This window comes from Seriola aureovittata, chromosome 10 (assembly GCF_021018895.1).
Source record: "Seriola aureovittata isolate HTS-2021-v1 ecotype China chromosome 10, ASM2101889v1, whole genome shotgun sequence".
In the NCBI taxonomy this organism is placed as follows: Eukaryota; Metazoa; Chordata; class Actinopteri; order Carangiformes; family Carangidae; genus Seriola; species Seriola aureovittata.
The window spans coordinates 3201526-3223377 of record NC_079373.1 but is presented as its reverse complement, the minus strand read 5'-3'; the positions used below and the strand labels follow the sequence as shown (position 1 = coordinate 3223377).

At 41.2% G+C, this 21852-nt stretch overlaps 3 protein-coding genes across 3 annotated transcripts; 1 reads left to right on the top strand and 2 right to left on the bottom strand.

The window, feature by feature from the left end:
- Positions 1 to 3466: 3466 nt before the first annotated feature.
- chtf8 (CTF8, chromosome transmission fidelity factor 8 homolog (S. cerevisiae)) lies at positions 3467 to 5729 on the bottom strand. Its single transcript, XM_056386320.1, has 3 exons — positions 5560 to 5729; positions 4772 to 4895; positions 3467 to 3964 (listed from the first exon to the last, which is right to left on the bottom strand). The coding sequence occupies exons 1-3, from the start codon at positions 5577 to 5579 to the stop codon at positions 3689 to 3691; spliced, it is 420 nt and encodes a 139-aa protein (XP_056242295.1). The 5' UTR covers positions 5580 to 5729; the 3' UTR covers positions 3467 to 3688.
- Positions 5730 to 5789: 60 nt separating this feature from the next.
- Positions 5790 to 13718, top strand: utp4 (UTP4 small subunit processome component). Its single transcript, XM_056386316.1, has 17 exons — positions 5790 to 5879; positions 6068 to 6231; positions 6637 to 6825; positions 6971 to 7055; positions 7238 to 7327; positions 7478 to 7689; positions 7770 to 7941; positions 8807 to 8898; positions 9134 to 9230; positions 9461 to 9525; positions 10359 to 10481; positions 10589 to 10745; positions 10846 to 10952; positions 11063 to 11158; positions 12717 to 12902; positions 13144 to 13254; positions 13428 to 13718. Exons 2-17 carry the CDS (start codon positions 6073 to 6075, stop codon positions 13542 to 13544), a joined length of 2058 nt encoding a protein of 685 aa, XP_056242291.1. The 5' UTR covers positions 5790 to 5879; positions 6068 to 6072; the 3' UTR covers positions 13545 to 13718.
- A 1420-nt stretch (positions 13719 to 15138) lies between these two features.
- il17c (interleukin 17c) lies at positions 15139 to 20556 on the bottom strand. Its single transcript, XM_056386412.1, has 3 exons — positions 18597 to 20556; positions 18273 to 18508; positions 15139 to 16023 (listed from the first exon to the last, which is right to left on the bottom strand). The coding sequence occupies exons 1-3, from the start codon at positions 18687 to 18689 to the stop codon at positions 15777 to 15779; spliced, it is 576 nt and encodes a 191-aa protein (XP_056242387.1). The 5' UTR covers positions 18690 to 20556; the 3' UTR covers positions 15139 to 15776.
- Positions 20557 to 21852: the final 1296 nt, after the last annotated feature.

The window sequence follows — 21852 nt, the reverse complement described above, 5'->3', positions numbered from 1 at the left end:
GACACCCTGAACTCAATATTTGGTAGCAAACCTTTGGAAACAATAACTGAAATCAATCGCTTCCTGTAACCATGGACAGCCTCTCCTAGAATGTTGGACCAGCTGCTGTTTTGAGATTTCCCCTTCTGTTCTATGGGGTTTAGATCTGGACTCTTTGCTGGCCACGTCAGAACTCTCCGCTTTGTCTTAAACCATTTCTGGGTGCTCTTGGAAGCATGCTTGGGGTCATTGTCCCGCTGGAGGACCCATGACCTCTGATGGACACACTGGGCCTTACATTGAGCTCCAAAATTCTCTGGTAACCCTCAGATTTCATGATGCCATGCACACAGTTGAGGCAATGGTGCCAGAAGCAGCAAAGCAACCCTAAAATATCTGTGAACCTCCCCCATGTTTGACCACAGGGACTGTGTTCTTTTCTTTGAAGGCCTCATTTCAGTTTCTGTAAATGGTGCTATGAGATGCTTGACCAAAAAGTACTATTTTGGTCTCATCTGCCCACAAGATGTTCTCACAGAAGGATTTTGGCTTCCTCAGGTAAGTTTTTGGCAAACTCCAGTCTGGCATTTTCATGCCTCTGGGTCAACAGTGGGGTCCTTCTGGGTCTCCTACCATAGTTTCCTGTTTGATTTAGATGGTGATGGATGATGCCATAATGCTTGAATATGTTTGGAAGTTGATTGAGGTGCTTTTCCCACCATTCAAACAATAATTTGTTGCATCAATTTTTCACTTCTGTCCACATCCAGAACTTCTTAAGGACGTTGCACACACTGGATCTCTGAAGATAGACTTGGAGCCTTGAGATCGTCCATGGTTTCCCACAATATTGGGTCTTAAATCCCTTCACAGTTCTTTGCTCTTCTTTCTTTTCTCCATACTCAGTGTGTTCCAATCCAATTATCACTTACAATTTTAAAAAGGTGCCAACAGTGTCCGGTCCCTTTCTGGAGTTCTTTGTAGAATGATTTCAGATATCACTTTTTCTCCTCTGCTCTTCTGGGTTGTTTCAATGCAAACAAAGAAATAAACATGAATATCGACGCATTTGTGATTGCAACAATTTTCTGAATGAAGTGCAGGTGTGCCAATATGTTTGGCTATAACTGTATGTGTCTTAACGACTAGGTCGCCAGATGCACCAGTTAATCCAACCTTACATCCTGCTGGCATCAAGGTCATTCTGTCCTACGCTTTGGTCTGGAGCAGGCGATCTCAGCTGCTAGTGACAGGGTTTCATGATATTTGGTGTGGATATACTCTTCTCTAGAGGAGGATTTCTCATGCTGACCTCCTTCAGGTTCTTTGAGCTCCACCATCCAGCTAAAGTTTCCACTTGCTCCTCACTTTTGGTCCATCACAAGGTATTTTATGTTGATTTTGGCCTGATTTTCATGAAACTTGCTGTAGATATTCATGGTCCTCTGAGGTTAAACATCCTATTGATTTTCAGGCCATGTAGTGCCATGCCTGAGTGGAAACACCACAGATTATATATATATATCAATATATATATAGCAAATTTGTTCTTATGGCTGGCTGAGATGGAAAAGTTGGTGTTTGAACATACAGAAAATGCAACAAATGACCGCAGCGACAGATTCTTTAAATATACGTTGATGCCAATGACAGCTGCTTGTTTGCTCTACTGTAGGCAACGCATTCATGTAATGCTGCCACAAATAACTCTATGGCATACCAGGTGTGTTATTTGTATTTGTAAACACATTTTTATTCCAATGTGTAATGAACATTGCACTTCTGGGAGCTGTTGGATTGGCTTTAAACTTCAATAGTTTATATGTCAACAGTGCCACTGAATCGCTGCCCACATCTGTGAACATGGTCTGATTTGATCTGAATGAAAAGCTACATTATTACACTGTATTTCACTCCACACCACTCTGCAGGATGAATACACACCAAGAGCTGTTTCACTATTGAAGTTATGTGAGAAATGTCAGTCACTAATTAAAATGACTGAGTTTTTCCTGTAACAACATGGTTCTTCTAGGTATGACTTTGTAAACATGTTGCCAGCATGCTTTAGTGTGTGTGTGTGTGGGAGGTGTCTGAATGCTGAGGAAAGGGGTAAGAAGCTTTAGAGCAGCTGAATGAATCGGTCCATTCAGTCATTATGCTCTAAGAGGACGGCTTTTTACTGCTGGGGTTACACCTCAACATGGGAACCGCCTCCACCAAACAAAAACACACACACAGTGAATACTCTGGAAACACATGAAGTCAGTATTCAACTTAAAATTCTTTTCTGCCACAACATTTGACATTTATTGAGTATGAATATGATGATATTGTTTAGTGGCAGGATGGGATTATTACAGGACTCCATTAATAGTCAAGTGTTGGTCCAAACCTCAGTAAGAGTCAGAGGGAGGGTGGTCCACACTGCAGCTTTCTTGATGTGTATCCCTGTTTGTCTCTTTACCATGCTGCAGTATATTAAGCACATTGACAGTGTTGTTGGGAGGCGGCAGAACCACCTTCATCCTGCCCACTGAAACGTTTACTCCTCCACCATCAAAGCATTGCAGATTGGTGTGAGCAGGTCCCTGTGAGGAGGGACTCACTCGGTGGTTGAGCAAATCAGTTCAATAGTGTCTCATTTGTGAGGGTGAACGTGGATTCCTGCAGGTTTGGCCATGTGCATTCATGGAGTGCAATTTCATTTAACATTCCACAACCATCTCCAAGCAATTTTTTTTCTAATCCTAAACTGTTGAGAAGAGCAAGTCCTGAAATACTGACTTACAGACTGGATCATGAAGCAAGCGTTTACCAGGCAGGGAGTCTGATGAAAGACACCATCGAGTTTCATTATGGGAGGTATGAGACAGACGAGGGCCTCAGGTTATCTCAGCCTCAGCTGCTTCAATCTTGAATTTTGTCTTCAATTGTATGAAACTGTGACAGTAAAGTGCAGGAGTCCCTTTTAATGGAGCTTAATACGAATTTGCTGAACTATCAGAGAATGTCTGGTGGAGTGAAAAACTCTCTTTTTGTTATAAATTTAAATAAATGGCCATATGATTAATTACCAAACTAATCTTAGCTGTTCACAGTCTTTCTGTAGTCGCCTTTTTATTCTTAATGCAACTGTGTGCTGTGTAAGTAAAGCCCTTCTTCACTTTATCATAACATCAAAAGGATTATGACCATATAGGCAACACTTAACATTTTAGTCAGGTGCCAATATTATGTTTTGCAACAGAAAAATGAGTGCTGTCACTGAGGCTGTACAGACTCCATTTGGTGATTAACTCTGAGAGAATATCAGTGGGACATCTCCAAAAATATAGACAAACGCGGAATATGAAATGAAAATTAACACATTTTACAAGCCTTTTCAACTCTAAACACCTGCAGTGTATTTCCACATACTATGAAACCTTTTCTCTAAACTTCAATTCTTGGTTCATATTAAGTTACAGAGACATGTGTCTAGATGCCAAGTGGAGATAATTTTACTCTACATATTAATTTTTTTCACAACACAACATTCATTAATACTTGAGGAGCCTCATTAAAGACTCTTGTTGGAATCACTACAGCTTAAATGTCGACAGAAACTGAAGTATATTGAGTCCATTACTGTAAAGCTGTAAAGGTGAGAAGGATCAGTCTGTTATTGTCAGACACAACCTCTGACCCTGTGAGGAAACATGTCCCACTACACCTTCTTAGGTACATTAGTAATGATGGGTTTGGGGCGAGTCTTAAAGATCAGCTTCCGTTTGATCAGGGCAGACACGTAGTAAGACTTGGAGGTGGCCCCATGCTGGTCCGTTTCCATGGGTACCTGTGTGGCATCATCACTGTTAGCATCATGATTGCTCAGGGTGTCCTGCAAATGGTCGGACTGCTTGGTGAGGACAGCAAATTGTTTCTCCAGTTTGACCTGCTTGCCATACAGAATGTGATGTCCTACAATCAGCACTGGCACCCCCTGGTGGAAGGAGGAAGAAAAGACTCAGGGAAGACATGTTGGAAAATATTGAAAAGTTGTCCATCAAAATTACATTTTTAAATTGCTTGTTTTGTCTGATGCACAGTCCAAAACCTTAAGATACTCAGTTTACTATCATGTAAGAAAGAGAAATGTGGCAAATCCTCACAACTGAGACGCCGGAAGCAAAAATGACAAATGAAAAAATGAACTGATTAATCTTCTGTTGTTCTACTAATCGATTGAAACCACAAGCTCTTTATGTTATGAGATAAGAAACAAAAAGGATTAAAAATGTAAATACACTCCATTTCATCAAAAACATTAATTAAAGTGCCATATGCTAAGTGCATAAGTGCAAAAGTGCATGTTTACTATAGAAATGGGGAGATTCCCAGGAACACATGATAATACAGACAAAGGAACTGATGAGAAATTAAATCTCCTCTAATTAACTACAGGTGAGAAAATGGTGCATTTAGATACAGATAAAGTACCTGTACTCTGTGAAGCCAGGACAGTGACTTTAGATTTTTTAGATGACTTGCATGATATATAATGATATTTATTTTTTATATTGTGAAAAATATCACATATGTTGGAGAATATAGCAATATTCTATATTACTGATATATGATTAGCCAAAGCCTAGTCCTACTCCTGACAGACACTAAACTACCTTTGCTATTGTTGCTTTGCATGCACATTAAAGAAACTTAAGAGTACAGCCTGGGTTCTGTCAAAAAGCTAAAAATAGCTGTTTTTGTTTTGGCCACAGCATCTTTTGCTTTGCAGTCTTTTGTTTACCTCTTTGGTGTAGAGCAGGTCTCCCATCACATTTCCTGCCAGACCAGAGTTGTGTCTGGACATCATCTCTCCCTGCAGCTCCACCAGCAGCCATTCTGGAGGACTGCTGCCATCCACACTGCCTCTGAAGGAACACACACACACACACACACACACACACACACACACACACACACACACACACACACACACACACACACACACACACACCAACTAAAATACCTACAAAGACTCAATTACAAAATCCCACAATGCTGCAATGTCAAAACTAGTTCGCCACAGTATCTTTCCAGTCATGTAATTGCTGAACTGTTGTCAGCAAATAACAGAAAAAGAGAAAAAGAAAACAGCGCAGAAAAAGCAAGAGAGAGTAAAGGTTAATAGCTAGATGACAGAGAAATACACAAAATTGAAAAAGACAGACATTAAATTAACATCAAACAGAAAATGGTATAAGCAATGGCAGTGGTTAAACGGACTATTTCTTCAGCGGACGCAATAAAATCATCCATTTCATTTCTTTAGTAAGTAAGCGTGTAATATGAGGAATAATCTACATCGAACAGGTCATTAAAGGGAAATTAATCCCTTGAGGGTGATGCAGGACCCCGACCTTACACCCATGACCCCGACTCGAAGCTGTTTATTATCCCTCAGTAACGTTTATTCTGGCCTGTTCTGTTACATGATGCTGGAGGCGTCCTCCGAAAAACTGACGTAGCTGGAAAAACAAATGTACCAGGTAACAGTGAGCTTAAGTGCAGTTACCGGTAGTTCACCATTCTTACCTTACGACTATTTGAACCATTGTGCCGTCAGTCAGCGAAGACCGTCGTGTAACATTAACAAAACAAAAAAGATAATTTATCAATCCATTTACTTAAAGTCAGTCCCAACACAGCAGCTTTAACAACAACAACCACCACAACTTAGTCAGTGTTCACGTTTCAATACTATTTCCCGCCAGCTGTGTCAGAGTGATGACGCATTTCCGCAGCGTGCTGCGTGAATCGGTACCGGTTCAAAGGTCCTCAACGTGGCTCCTGATGTTTTCTACCCTGTGAATTTGCTAACGAAGAAAGTTTAGCGACTGTGGAGAAAACAAAGGGTAACTATGTTTTATAATGATAATGAATACTGTTTAACTTAATGAGTTGTAAAACAAACACCCTGCAGTCCGTGTGTTTAAGGTGTTTAAGAGGTTTAGATTGAGCTAACGGACAGCATGTTTACAGGCTGTCCACGCTGTCGTCAGTCCCACCTTTGCTAACCTGCCTGTTTGTGTTTTCTTCCTAGTGAAAATGGGTGAGTTTAAGGTTCACCGTGTTCGGTTCTTCGACTACATGCCCAGTGCTATCCGAGCCATGGCGTTTAACAGCCGGTCCGAGCGGCTGGCCGTGGCCCGGGCTGATGGAGCTGTGGAGATCTTCAACTTCGCTGACAATTACTTTCAAGAAAAGGTAACAACTCAGAGGAAGTCCAGATAACCTCCTCACATGGTCCTCCTACGTGTCTACAGTCTTCTGCTCTAGTCGGTGCTTTGTAGTAAAAACTAACTGCCAGCACTTTGATCAATAAAGTTATAAGACCGGTGAACGTTAAAACTAACAACATTTTAACCGTCTTACATGTACGCCGTTTTAAAGACTGCTCTATATTTCTACTTTTAAAAACTCTAGTGTCATTCTCCTTTCCACACACTTCTATAAGCGAAGAAACACTAAACTGCTTTATTTGTCAGTGGAGGTTTTGCATAGCAATGTCCTCCTATAAGAGCTGGGTTTGTGGCTTGAAGGCAGAGACTTGCAGCAGGAGGTAAGATGTGCAGGAATAACCTCCAGACTTGTTTTGATTTTGATGCCCAGGTGATACCAGGACAGGACAGCAGGGCTGTTGAGGCTCTGTGTTGGGTGAACCAGCGGCTCTTCAGTGCTGGTTTGAATGGAGAGATCACAGAATATGACTTGGAGAACCTGAGGCCCAAGTACACTGTGGAGGCCTATGGAGGACCAACCTGGACCATTAGTTGCAACAACCAGGGAACAATGCTAGCGGTCAGTCAAGACATTCCTGATATTATATTCACTCTGCGCCCCGTGCGCAAATTTATCCGGGAAGGTGATGTTTCCTACGTTAGAATTGAAGTATTGAGCCTCATCTAGCCCCGATTGTTAATTGAGTGAATGTTTTGTGTGTCAGGTCGGTTGTGAAGATGGGACAGTGAAGATGTTTGAAATACTGGAGGAGAGGATTCAGTTTCAAAGAAACCTTGACAGGCAGAAAGGTAAGAGAACAAGCTCATTCAGTGGTATTTTTGCTTTTCAGCTGACAGTAATATTCATAAATCTACACCTGTGCTTGCAGTTACTTACCACAACTATGAGCATATTACATTTAATTGCAATTATGTGTCCTGCAACGCACTTATTATTTGACTTGACCAGTGTCCAATATCTGATCCTCAAGGTCGTATTATATCTCTGTCCTGGCATCCCTCTGGCACACTGATTGCTGCTGGTATGATGGACATGATCAGAATCTTTGATGCTGAGACAGGTAAGCAGACAGAACGGTAAAAATATTCAAATTAAACCTCAGAAGGTGAATGTGGTGTCTGTTAACCATAAACTCCATGTATTCTTTAAATATCCCCCAACGATATAATTGTGACGTTTCAGTTTCTGCTTTTGCTTTTGCTGATTTCAGGCCACGCCACACACAGACTACTGGTGGAGAGAGGTGTTGGATCATCCAAGAGTAAAGAGGTGGTGGTTTGGAGCGTTGCCTTCCTGTCTGACCACACCATCATCAGCGGTGATTCTGCAGGAAAGGTCCAGATCTGGGACGGATTCACAGGAACTCTGATCAGAACTCACCTAGTTACAAAGTGGGATGTTCTGGCTCTTTCTGTTTCACCGGTAAACACATTACACAACTTCTAAGCAGCTTAAGGTACACAACCCTATTAGTGATGTTAAACTTTCTAAATATTCAACAGGATGAGAGCAGTCTCGTAGCTGGGACATCAGAAGGCACCGTCATCCAATTCCAGTTCCTCTCCTCCACTGTGGGCCAGCAGGATAAGGAGTGGGTCCGGACTAGGACTTTTAAAAACCATTCACATGATGTGAGGGCACTTGCCCACACTGAGACTGCTGTGGTTTCTGGAGGTCAGTGTTAAATCTGCTGTTGGTTTTTTCAGTCTGTTGTTCCAGAATGAAATATCGCTACCCATACATTGGATGGGTTGCTGTAAAAATTGGTACAGATGTTCATGTTCCCCTCAGGATGAATTGTAATAACTGTGACATGATACTCTGATAACTGATCCCATAACTCTATTGCTGAATCATCTGGGCAAATTTTTTTTTTGTCCAATATTATTATTATTAATATTATTATGAATGAATACTTGCAAAACTAAAGACATTCCCATCACCTCAGATGTACTTTGTGTTGAGTGCTAATTAGCAATCATTAGCATACCACCATATTAAACTGAGATGGTGAACTTGATAAATGTTACACCTGCTAAACATCAGCATGTTGGTATTATGGTTAACGTATTAACATGCTAGCGTTAGCATTGAGTACAGCTTCACAGAATGCTTGTTTACACTATTGTCAGCAGCAACTGCTTTATGTACATGTCGGAGCTGTCCGGGTTTGTTCTTCATCGAGCCATGACTATAGATTCTAAAGCTGCGTTCTGACCAACAAAAGCACTGTGTGCAAAATCAGGTCCTTCTGATTCATTTCAATAAGACCTCAATAGGGTTTCAGCAGAAAAGTTGAACCTGGCTCAACTTTTGCAATGATGTAATCCAATGTCATGCAACAATACATCAGTTAATCAAATATGTAGAAGCACTTATTTCACTTATTAATTCAGACACCCTGTATGTTATAATAGATGCCTGCTTTTAGTCCAAAATGTTGAAACATGTAGTGTAATATATTATACACTCATCTTAAATGTAATCTTGTTATATGACAAGTTGAAGGTGAAGATGCTGTTTGGATGTTTGTGCTCAGGTATGGACACTCAGCTGGTAGTGCGACCCCTGTTGGACAAAGTGGAGAAGAACACCCAAGAGTCATCACTACGCAAAATAGCTTTCCCACATGTGAGTACATGTCAACATATCAACAAATTATTATTAGAGTTCAAAAGGAATATTTGAAAAAGGCTTAATCTTATTCTTTGTTTCATGTTTTGTACTAACCGCAAATAAATGTAAGACGTAATGTAATTTTTTGTTTCTTAAATAGTTTAAAATTATTTAATATGTACATGAGAACAAATGTAAGTAGATCATGACTCATGGTAACATGTTTACTACTTGTCTGTCTTCCATATAGAGAAGTCTGGTGTGTTGTGCAAAGAAAGCAGGACTGCTGCTCTTCCAGTTCCCTGAACATTTAGAGCTGTGGAGATTAGGGGAGAGCGAAGGACATGGTGAGGAAAACACAAACACACACACACACACACACACACACACACACATATACACACACACACACACACACACGCCCACAGAGATGCAGTATAATTCAGAACATTCCAGGTAGTAAAAGTGATGGTGAAAACTATATAAACAGGAAAAGCATGTGTTAAAAGGGAACTCTTTCTGACTGAACAGTTGTTACAGTGAAATAATTGTGCTAGTTCATACTGTGTGTCAACAGGGAAGCCTGGTGAAAGTCTACCTGTGAAGAGGAAACCAGAGAAGCTGATCCATCTGAAGCGGAAGGTGTGCACTCAATGTGTTGTGTCTGTCTTTGTTTTACATTATAGAAACCTGATGTCAGTGGAAGCTTAACTCTGCTGTAACCATCCATGTTAGAAAATAACTGGCTGTTATTTTCAGTGATATCAAGGCTTTTATTCTGAAAAGGTGGTGTGTATTTGTGTAATGTTTACTGTGATAGCCATAGTGGAAGTCAACATAACTTGTCTTAACGTTGTTGTCGGAGCCTTCAAAGCCACACTCGTGCTGCATGCTACCTGCCCCGCACCAAACAGCAGACAGACAAAGTTAGTGACTAGCTTGTCTTAGCATGTCATTACCCACCTCTCTCTGCCTCTCATTTGGTCATCTGTCAACTGTCAGCTATGTAATTAATGCATAAAAGCAGCAAACCAGCGCTAAAAAGAAAGTAAATGTCGACACAAACACGACCTCAACTGAATGGTAATATTACTGTGTCAGCTGTTTGCTAACACATTCATCATAACACCTTTGTACTTTGATAACATGTCAACATTATGTTCTCAGCTTGTTCTGCTGCCCCCAAGTGGCTATAATCAGTTACTGCAGCTTTTACCAAACCTTAACCATGTAGTATTTGTTTTTGTACACATAATCTTTCTTTAACCTTAACAGCATAGGTTATTTTTTCACGTAATTTAAGGCTTTGGTCTCTTTCATTATTGTGACATTTGACATTATTTCTCCAGTCCTCAAGAAGGTCCATATTAATGTCACATGACATTGTTGCCTTTAGCTGTTTTGTGCCTGTTTATTTTATCTTTGACTTTAGAGAATATTGAAACAAAAAGCTGACTGTGTGCTGATTTCTGCAGGGAGAGGATCATATCTGCTGCAGTGCTTTGTCTCCATGCGGAGGCTGGATAGCGTACACAACTGTCTCCAGTGTCCGTCTCTACAGAGTGCAGTACAACAACAACAACATCAGCATCACCAAGGTGGGCTCCTCAACACTGATCCTGCTGCTCCCTACATACAGACTGTCTATAGGTAATGAATGAGGATCATGAAGCTCACCCCTCTGTCTCCTTTCTCTTCCTTCCAGGTTTCCAAACTCCCCAAGGACCTTCGTTCGGCCCAGCAGCTCTGCTTCTCCTCTGACTCCTCCAAACTCTTTGCTTCCTCCAGCCAGTCTTCAGTCATCGTGGTTGCCCTCAGCCAGACGGAGTGCAAATACCTTCATACCCTCAAACCCAAGCCAGGTAAACCAGGTTCCTCAGTGCTCATGGTTACAACAAACACACACACACACACATAATATGTGTACAGTGTATAACCAGTGTGTCTGTGTTTGACGTCCAGGCTCCAGACAGCCAGTCCACCTGCTGTTTGCCAGTGAGGATGGCAAGTGGCTCGCTACAGCAAACACAGACTGTGAGATCCATGTCTACAACCTTGTCAAGCACAAGGTTTGTTTGAACGCTGATTTTCTTCCTTTAGTCTTTGTCATTTCTTGTGGTTTAGGCTACAGTTCAAATGTAACCCATTAACAGTAAACCTCTAATGTCTCTGTTTGCAGCTTCATTGTACAGTTCCAGTGTACAGCTCCTGTCCCACTGCCATCGCCATCCACCCAGTGACCAGCAACCTCGTTGTGGTACACGCCGACCAGCAGGTAAACCACCGCATCAGGTTTTGTCCAACTTCATGTTATCTTATAATGATTATTATGGCCTCCCTATAACCAGAACTACAGGCTCAAACTGGAGATCGGAACATATAAAAGTACACCAGACAAAGATGCCAAATCAAGAATGCATTTATTTTAAACATAGCAAAAATGTAATCTCCTCTACAAAACTAGAGGAATCCGAGAAAGGGTGGAGATCCCGGCCAAAAAGACCAAAGGATGGGGAGGCTGCTGATCCAGCCTCGCCATGTGCTGTAGCACTCGGTGACTCCCCCTCAAAACTAACCTAAACCAATAACCGAACTACTGGTGATCTCCAACCCGATACCTAAAATAAGAAACAAAAAACGACAAAAACCAGCACTCTGGCACATGCTGGAGAACAAGGACCAGGTTGGGAGGAGATTGCACTCCCAAGCCCTTGGTGGATAGGTCACAAATGTGACAGCAGGCTCCCTCGCCACTCCTCAGGTCTCTCCTTTTTATTGTCAAGCATAATTGACAGGAGGTGTTAACTGGTGCTGGGCTCCTATTGGAGAGAGAGAGAGAAAGAGAGTTAGGGAGAGAACAAAACCCCCATAAACAGTGCGCAACAGCGATCTGGAACCGCGTGTAACAATGATGATGAGACAGCTGAGAAAGGAGACGGCACACTTAGAATCATTTCCTGTATCTGTGTCATGTGGGTTTCTTCACCTCCCTCCCTTTAGGAGAGCAGCAGCAGGTCTGAGTCTGTTCACTCCAATGAGAGAAGTGAACCTGATCACACATTATGATTCTTTAGCCCATAGTCACTGAAATAAATACTGGATCCATTTCTCACAAGCCAAAGCTCTTCAGAAAATTCTGACATAAAAATGTCATTTTTCAGACGGATCAGGAGGAAATGAACTTTATTAGAGACCTGTCTCTGTCTCAGTAACAAACTCTCATGAGATCTCTCAGCACAGATCTCTTCTCTCTGTTGGTTCTGGTTTCACTGCTGCAGTAGAGCTGCCGACGCTTTCCAACCATAGAAGTTTAGAGGAATCTATATGTGCAACCATGAGTTAGAGTTAAAACTTGTAGTTCTTTGCATAATAATACTATTATTGTTATTATTATTATTATTAAACTGTGTTTGGCAGGAAAACACAGTATTAGACTGATATGATCTTGTACTACAAACAATCACGACCATGCCCACTTAAGAGACAGGAAGTTTTTACCATTGCTGCTTGTAATGCTTCATCTTATATTATAGAGGATCTTTAATAATAGTGATTGTTATGATGATGATGATGATAATAATAATGAACTGTTAATAACCTGTCTGCTCTGCTGCAACAGTAAAAGACATACACAACATAAAGTTTCTCAAAGATAATGAGACAGACGCATTCTACAGATGTCATTACTGTGTGTGTGTGTGTGTGTGTGTGTGTGTGTGTGTGTGTGTGTGTGTGTGTGTGTGTGTGTGTGTGTGTGTGTGTTTGTGTGTGTGTGTGTGTGTGTGTGTGTCTGTGTGTCTGTGTGTCTGTGTGTCTGTGTGTGTGTGTTGCAGATCTTTGAATACTCTCTGGTGCAGAAGGAGTACACAGAGTGGAGTCGGAAGCTGCAGAAACGAGGCCTGCATTCCCTGTGGTTGGAGAGGGACACACCCGTCACCCACATCACCTTCAATCCCAGAGACCCCGCTCACATCATTCTGCATGACATGTTCATGTTCTGCATCATCGACCAGAGTCTGGTATGTGAGAATTCACACTCACTGAGCACTTCATTAGGAACACCACACTAACACTGGGTAGTTCCTGTCTTTGCTCTCAAACAGCCTCAGTTCTTCATGTCATGGATTAAACAAGATGTTGAAACTTTCCTCTGACAGGCTGCCAATCTCCTGTTGTACCACATCACAAAGGTGTTCTACTGCTGATGGGGGCTTAAATAACACTGTAGCTGTATTTGTGTCTCTGTGTTTCCACATGCAGCCCCTCCCTGAAGCAAAGACTCTGCTCTACAATCAGATGACACTGAAGAGTGTTCCCGAGCCAGAGAGAATTAGACACAGCCACGCGTTTAAGATCTGCAAGAATTTCCAGGTACAATCATCACATTGAGCACAGTGGAGCTTTACTTCAATTGGTGCACTGCTTCTAAGCCGGTATCAACTGAAAACAGCATTAACGGTGCAGGAGGCTGTTAAGTCTATATTTAAGTCTATAATTTCCCTTCATCTCACTGATGTTTTCTGTTCTCTTGATCTGTGCCACAGCACCTCATGTGTGTGAGTTTATTGGAGGACCACTCTCTGGTTGTGGTGGAGCGCCCCCTGCTGGACATCATGTCTCAGCTGCCTGCACCAGTCAGGCAGAAGAAGTTTGCCACATAAATGAACTGAAGCAGGTTGTTCTGAGGGTGTCTCAGCCCCGATGTTCATACCAGAGGAAAGGATCATTACCTCCACGTGTCAACTCATTTTAACACTGACTTCCAAAATGTGTGGCCACTTTGTAAAAAACTTTTGATAAAGTAATAAATAGAATTTACTGTCATTCTCGTTTGACTGAGAAGTGTTTGCTCTGTTTTCTGCTCTCACACCAGTGAATAGAACTTCATTACACTGCATTAATGGACATGCTCCTGTTTTTCCTATGTGGGAGTGAGTTTTGCAAATCACCTTTTTTTAGGGTGAACATGTATGAAGTCATTTTCAGATACAAATGACTCCTTTTTTTAGTTGGGACTGGTCTCACTGGTCAGGACTGGTCTCACTGGTCAGGACTAGTCTCATTGGTGAGGACTGGTCTCACTGGTCAGGACTGGTCTCACTGGTCAGGACTAGTCTCATTGGTGAGGACTGGTCTCACTGGTCAGGACTGGTCTCACTGGTTAGTCACAATATATAATGAACTGACTGCAAATTGAATCTAACTGAAACACTGTGCCGTTATAATAGCGATACACCAAGGGGCAGCGCGCCTGGCTTTCTTTGGGAGATGCACTGTGATTGGTTTATTAGATGCTACGCCCCAAAACACTCCTATGAATAATTAAGAGACTAATTACCTTTTGAACCATGCTCCTAGAGAAGTGACTTTTTTTTTCTGTTAAAATAGCAAAAGTGACATGGACTCAGCCTAAATGCACTTATGCTGTAGACCATGCGCTTTGGGTCATTAAAATAGAGCCCTTGGACTTTACCATGTTATCCGTGTCATTTTCTTTATCGTGTGTGATTCGATGTCCTTCTCATAATGTCAAAAAAACGAACACCTTTTAGGGAGAAAATCTATCTCGTCGATGGTTGAGACTTTCAGAGAAGGAAGACCACTGGAGCCCTGGATGTCTTATGCTGAAGATGTTTATTGAGCTCAGCCAAGGAGAACGGAGGAATCATCAATACAAGCAAATGTGCATGATGTCACCTCAATTCCATTCTATCCAAAAAAGATAGTCTGTTCTCCATATTTGGTATAATATCTCAAAAGAATGGGGAGAGAGGGATGTGTGATCATTCTATTGGTTCATTAACCATAAACAACACAACTGATTCACGCACGCCCAGGTGCAAGTCATAGAGCTCCAACCACTTGTTGCTGGACATCCAAGGCCGTGCTCTAGCTGTCTTAACTCCCTGAGTATCTGCAGTGACTCACGTCTCCTCCGGAAAACAGAGCTCAGTATCAGTGTCAGACTGACCCTTTCCGAACCTCAATCAATCAGGAATACTGAGCTTAGAATCAGAATTTCCCTCACAACACCCATCGACATGAAAACCTGCAGGTCTGTACAACTAGACCAGGAACCTACAAATCCTGAATACCCCACAGTCACACTTCCCAGAACAGCTGCCAACCTAAACACACTTTACATAATCAAATTACCAAAAACCCAGTGCCGTTGTGATACTGAGGCTCCTGGACCTTTCTTGCACGTTCCAATAAAAGCTTTGAGAATAAAAACACACAGAAGACATGTTTTCTTTAACTTCCATTTCTTTATTTGGCTTCAAAGAAGCTTAACTCTGAAGTCTTATTAGACTAATAAAGTCCCACTGGGACGAAACCTAAAAGATACATAAATAAATAGTCTTCATCCACTCATGAGCATTTAAACCCTTCACTCATTCAAACATTTCATAGGCAAAACAAACCAAATAAATAGATAATTATTCAAATATTAGCGCTTAAATATTACTCTACAGAACTATACAATAGCCATTTTCCTCGATGACAAAGCCATCAGTATGAAAACAAGTACATTGTAAAATACCCAGTTTATATTAGCTGCATTATGCATAGGTGTAAACAAGTCAATAAAGAGCGAACAGGGTCTACACAGACCTACATAACACAAATGATAGATGCATCAATTATGATGCTGTCATTATGACAATAAATAGGCCCATAAACACAGGCTGCTGAATGATCCCTTAAACTCCCATCAGAGAGCATGTTGCACCACGGTCTCTGACCCAACAGTCCACTGACGACGTGTGCTCACTGATCACACACTGGAGGACACCCCAGAGTTACACTTCCCAGAGAACTTATTCAATTTAAAAACAAACACAAAGGAGCTGTAGAGTGCCACCGTGCCAGCAGGTCTCGCCGGGTCCCCTCTATGAGCTCTTGACTCTGACGCAGGTGCAGCCCACAGTAACCTCCACTCTGACTGGCCTCAGGTAGTATTTGTCTTCGTCACAGCAGCGCTCCTTCTTGAGAAACACCCTGCTCTGCTTTATGGGGACTGAGTTGTAGTTGTTGCTCATCTGTGGCGGAGCCTTGTCCTGGATCAGGATGCATCCTGAGCACAGGCACTGAGCCTCGGCGTAGGTGGAGGGAAAGTGATCCTTCATAGTTACGAGTCTGGAGAGGAACAGGAAGACCCACAGTTGTGACATCATAATAAACTAAAATCAATGCACAATGTAATCTTCCTTTTTAACTTTTGCTTTTTTGTTTAAACCTTTGAAAGCAGTTACTTAAATGGAACCGGGGCTTTAGAGGAACTTCTAACATCGACATAGACGATCTGAAATGTGACCCCAACAAACCAAAGAAGATTAGACTCAATGGTTTAATATTTAACCATGTGTTCATAGTTTATAAACATAATCATCTCATTTTGATTAATAATCTATAAGGGTGATAGAATAAAAAGTACAGTATTCTCCTCTGAAGTGTAGTGGAACATATGTTTAAAGCAACAAGTACTTTTAGTTATATTCCATCACTGCTGCTGCTCTGTACATGACAATGTGTCTGTGTTTAATTAACCCACTACAAACTGACACACAGCAAACCTGCAGTCTGGCAGCACACGATCATTCTGGTTGGTGTTTATAGTGTGCTGCTGCTGTGTCATGTCACACACAATGCACAACATGTTTGTTTTTTTCAGTGACCCCAAAAAAAAGGTTAAACCAGCCACTGATCTTGCTTATGATCAGTGGCAAGAATCCAGTCAAAAAAATTGAATCACAAACTTTTAGATTTTCTTACAATTAAATACAATTACATTCCAAATTGAGTTGCTAAAGATGAGAACTATGAAAGACCAAGGAAAAGTAATTAAGCATTTCCTTAATTTCATGTTTTAATAGGCATTAAAAATAGGAATTGTAAAAAGAATTTATAAGCAAGACTATACAATCCTAAATGGCCACGGGATGTAAGGAGCTCACTGATTGGTTGGAGAGCTAACCAGTGGGTTTTACCAATACTGACGGCCCAGAGTGTCACAGACAGGCTGAAAGGAGAAGCTAAATGACTAAGCTAATCGATTAGTACGTTATTTATTCCCATTTTTTATTTATTATATCATGAATGAATAAATTTATTCCTAAATGGTTTACGTAATCAGAGTTTTATGCAGTTTTTTTAATCTGAAGTATTTATTGATGGTATAAAAATTCATTCATAAATTCTTTTTACAATTCCTTTAATGCCTATTAAAATGCTTTATTACTTTTCCTGTGGCACTCCCGGTCCTCCACAGCGAGCGGGAGGTCGGAGGAGGAGTTTGGCGCGTCACTGGGACTTCAGAGAGGCCGACAGCAAGTAAACAGGAAACACGTTCTCCAACCACACATTAGAGGTATTGGCACTTTGGTGAAGCAATCCGCGTCTTTCCCGACGGGTATGTGCCAACACTGATGCGGTCACTGGATGCAAACGGGACTTTCCCTTTCCTGGAGCAGGCGTGGCGCCCACGAGCGCGGATGTTGTTAAGTTGACGCATGTTATGAACACAATGCAGCGTGATGATTATGAGACCGGAGGTGCGCATAATCATCCGCCGGCATTTAATCACTGCGCCTGAGCCATGGCGCTGAGTGATGTGTGGTTTTCTTTGGCTGCACCTCTGCTCCGAATGCCAACATTCAGGATGGATTGGTTTTCACTTTATAACAGGGTTTCCATTATTTCAACCTGATATATTTTATCATTTGAAAACTTTATAATAGAATTTAAATTACATGTTAATTTATGCTGCGACCACTGCTGCTGCTCTTAACCATTCAAATAGTTTTTCAGATTCTATCATTTATTCACGAATTAATACATTTACGTTTTATGCAGTTCTTTTTTTTTGAATCCATTTTAAAATCTTAAGTATTTATTGATGGATTAAAAGTTAATTTATAAATTATTTTTAAATTTCCTATTTTTAATACCTATCAAAATACAAAATTATTATTATTATCATTCTAAAAACCAGACTGACAGTGCTTGAATACAACAGTATATATAGTTGTTAACGGTCTCTCTCCCGAACTAGTCCACTTAGTTCTCTCTCTCTCTCTCTCTCTTTCTCTCTCTCTCTCTCTCTCTCTCTCTCTCTCGTGCCACTCCACCATTGACTGAAAGGACAGCTCCAACACTTCCCACTTATTGTTCACATCTGGTAAGTAACAAACACGTATCACCATGTCTGGCCATTTTGGTATTTTCAGATGTTTGGCAGTTAAATCCATTCAATCGTGTATTAGATTTAATTAACGACCCAATTAAGCGGGTTAGCATTTTAAAGTCACTGATTCCATCCTTGTATCTTAAAAGTTTTAAATTAGTGTTTACTTTTTTTTCCTTGTTATTCCCAGTGTGGTACTTACACGTATCTCCATGGGGACACGGATCTGTCGCTGATGTGCTGAGGCAGCTGCTGCTCGTAAAGCGCCAGAGGACAAGAGGAAGGCGTGTCGGCTGCCGCGGTACTCAAGGGCTCCGGAGGCTGCGGGTAGTGGCTCATCAGCTTCCTGTTCGCCGCATCGCTCAGCTCGTGGTCCTCGTAGCACTTGTGCGTCTTGCAGGCCCACAAGGGCACGAGGAAAAGTAAGAAGGTGACAACCTGTGGAGGCACACAAGACGCAGCTGAAGTGATGGGGGAGCAAAGACGGCGCGAGCAGCTGTCCTCTTCCTGACTGTGTCTCACTCACCTGCTTCATGTCCATCCGGTCTCTGTTTCTCTGTGTCCTCTGACTGACTGACTGACTGACTGTCAACAAGGGGATCCGCTTTGCTTTGATCATGCTCACCGTGCAGCCTATTTATTGTCAGCTGGTGCAGCCTACCTGGGAAAACATGAGGAAATGGAAAGGGCAATTAGTTTCCTGGACTTCCTCTTTCGTGAGGAGAAAGTGGTTTGCCAGAGGTAGGTGTGAGGGGTATTCATGTGATGTCATAGGTATGCTGAATGCATCAGATAGCTCAGCCCAGGACTTTTCTACACACACACACACACACACACACACACACACACACTGAAACTTGTAACTGCTAAAGAGAGCTCACCCTTTATATTGACTGTGTAAGTGACTGTAGGCTACTGTCACGTCTATTGATCGCCTATTTACATCAGTTTAGTCTTCTAGTTCAGTTTAGTCTTACACCTCCATTTTTCCAGGTTTTATTGATATCAGCTCAAGTCCAGTGAAGAACCTTCAATGGTACAAAGTAAGTGATAAACCGCCCAAGGTAAAAAAGAAAGTAGTCGTAAATGAAGGTAGTTCATGCAAAAAATATCCTACAGGTTGATGATGCTGTTGCTGATTAGGACGATACTGTACTGCAGGTATAGTAAGAATGGAGAGAAACACGGACTGGTTGGTCAGGGCTTTGAAGATAATGACACAAAACATCAGAAGAACAGAAGCAGAGGCTGGTATGAGCTGGTGTGGGGTGAACTGGACTGAAGGCGAGAGCAAAGAAACCTGCAAGTGCAAAAAAAAAATCTGTGGGAACTTCTGCAACAGTGTTGGGACCAACCCCCTGAATAATGTTTCATTTTAATAGTAGAAAGAAGCCACAAGTGAATTTAGCTGCTGGATGAGTGAAAACTGAACATGATTCAATGTTTCCTTGTTTTTAAAATCTGTTTTTTTTTTCATTTGTTCTGTGATTTAATTTCAGAAACACAGAGACATTGAATTATGTCAATTTAAATAACAGATGGAAAAATGGACGTGTTCTGAAACTGACTGAAACTATTATTGCTATTTATGACGAGGCTGTATGTTGTTTTTTTTTTAAGTTAAGGTTAAGAGTTAGGCATGTAATGGTTTAAGTAAAGTAAATCTCCCTGGAATCAATCATGTAATCATATTTTTTAAATTATATTGGTACATACAGTAGCAGTATTTTAATACACTTATTTGACTGAGACAAATATTGTAATTTATGTGTTTGTACATTCATGTCTTCACTTCACTCACCCGTTACCTGTTTATTTCAAACTTTACGTGTACTATTCATTCGTGTATTTATTTCAGAACAAAATTAATCTTTATTTGCTTATAGTTCATGTTTCAGAACTCTCAGAAATAATAATAATAATAATAATGATAAGTGTAAAAAAAGAATACAAAGTGTCTTTTATATGTACGGTGTGTTTTACATAGCCCTTTTTTAGATAAATTAAATCTATAAATATGTAAAAACTTTTCGTCTCACTTCCCAGAAAGTTGCGTAAAATTGAGAAACTTGAGGATCAGAAATTCCAGGTCAGTGGAGCCGTGTCTGGTAACACAACTTGCCTGAATACAGGACTGTGGATCCCAGGGGCCGAGATCCCAATAGCCTATATCAGGATTCATTATTGTCTTTCATCTCCCTCGGTGTCCAGCAGAAGTTTGTATAGAATTAACACCAAGGCTTCAGAAAAAACTCTTTTGTTTGTCTGTGTCTAAATCCTGCTGTTTTGTAATGACACGGTTTCTGTGGTTTCAGTGATTGTTCTTTCACTGACTGTCATGTCTTGACAACAGCTCCACCCTTAAAGGATTAATCACAAAGCTGGCACATGTTTAACCTTGGATAGCGCCATGGTAACCTGTGCCTCAGAGCAGGTGAACTTCAGAGGATCATCAGATCAAAAGAGACAAATAATAAAGACCAATAAATGTTTTTATAGAACCATTGAATCATTTTGCCAAATCAGTCTGTCCATGTGTCACCATGGTTTTAAAACAGAGTTTGTCACACTAAATACACATAATGACATAATGACATTATCGCTTCACAAAAACTCTTTAATCCGCAGCAGGATTTAAGGAATAACACAAGGAGACTTGGTGATTGCAATTGCAAATAAAAGGCAGCTACCTACATAGGCTTCATATCTAGTCCCAAAAATGTAGCTACACCTTTAGGCTACAGCAGCTGTGAAGATGTGTGATTGGTCAGCTTCAGCTGCGTAGTGTTTTCTTCTTCGAGTTTCTGATGTTGAGATGGAAGACAATGTTAAACAGATTGAAAAAAACAGTCAAACACAGTCATTCACTCCCAATATTTTCACTTTTCATGCAGGCCAACTACATTAATAAATAAATAAATATCAAATAAATAAATAAATAATTTACAGTACTTAAGAAAATAGGAAGTAAATGAGAGTCCAAACTTAACTTACTGCAGTGCACTGCTTGTGCACTGTTGGAAATGGAACAGGCAGCAGAGTTTGTAAACTAATATTTGTAACTTTTCTCTGCGGCCGGACGTGGTTTCTCGCCGGGAGCGGGTGGTGGTGATTGTTGCTTGACAAGAGCTTCGGCCGTTGTTCCATTCACAAGACAAGAGGTTATGATACGTCCTCTCAGCAGCGCTGCGTCTTCACGGCAGATCGGAGGCTACAGTGAGTCGCTATCGGAAAGTGACGGGATGGGCCGGGGCTAGCTGGTTAGCATGCTAACTTGAGTAGAAGAAAAGATGTGATAGAGACGAGTCGACACCGGCGTTGCTTTCCACCTCTGCAGGCAGCTGTTGGTGAGTAACGCACGTTTTCTTCCACACTGGTAAGTAAACAGCTGTTAATGCTAACGCTAGCTATGTAGCAATAGCAAGCTTAAAAATAGCTCCCTTAAAATTGATTTGAAAATGTGGATTCACTGAAGCCATCAGTCGCAGTGGTGCAATGTACTGTGGGTAATCACAGCTGCTGGAAACAAGGCTGGTGAGCATGTGAGAGAATGTGTGGATCATAAAACCAAAAACATGAGCTGCAAGATGCTAAAACAGAGTAGATAAATCCCTGTGGGTTCATCACTGTGACCTGTCATATTACACTTTTCTTCTAGTTTTTTCTTAAATTAAAGAAAACAGACAAACATTTAAAGTCCAAAGTGATGAAGTTTAACGAAGTAGCAGACACTTCTCTTTCAATAACACTGGCCTCTTGCACTCGTTTGTATGAGTGTGAGG

What these genes read in the sequence shown, in the direction of transcription:
- utp4 (XM_056386316.1), top strand. Translation starts at nt 6,073, where the DNA reads ATGGGTGAGTTTAAGGTTCACCGTGTTCGGTTCTTCGACTACATGCCC. An exon ending in TACCCTCAAACCCAAGCCAG is followed by an intron (nt 10,746 to 10,845) that starts GTAAACCAGGTT and finishes TTTGACGTCCAG; the next exon opens with GCTCCAGACAGCCAGTCCAC. An exon ending in AGATCTGCAAGAATTTCCAG is followed by an intron (nt 13,255 to 13,427) that starts GTACAATCATCA and finishes TCTGTGCCACAG; the next exon opens with CACCTCATGTGTGTGAGTTT.
- chtf8 (XM_056386320.1), bottom strand. Translation starts at nt 5,579, where the DNA reads ATGGTTCAAATAGTCGTAAG. An exon ending in ATGGTTCAAATAGTCGTAAG is followed by an intron (nt 4,896 to 5,559) that starts GTAAGAATGGTG and finishes GTGTTCCTTCAG; the next exon opens with AGGCAGTGTGGATGGCAGCA. An exon ending in ACCTGCTCTACACCAAAGAG is followed by an intron (nt 3,965 to 4,771) that starts GTAAACAAAAGA and finishes TCCTTCCACCAG; the next exon opens with GGGGTGCCAGTGCTGATTGT.
- il17c (XM_056386412.1), bottom strand. Translation starts at nt 18,689, where the DNA reads ATGATCAAAGCAAAGCGGATCCCCTTGTTGACAGTCAGTCAGTCAGTC. An exon ending in ACCGGATGGACATGAAGCAG is followed by an intron (nt 18,509 to 18,596) that starts GTGAGTGAGACA and finishes GTGCCTCCACAG; the next exon opens with GTTGTCACCTTCTTACTTTT. An exon ending in GTGTCCCCATGGAGATACGT is followed by an intron (nt 16,024 to 18,272) that starts GTAAGTACCACA and finishes GTTCCTCTCCAG; the next exon opens with ACTCGTAACTATGAAGGATC.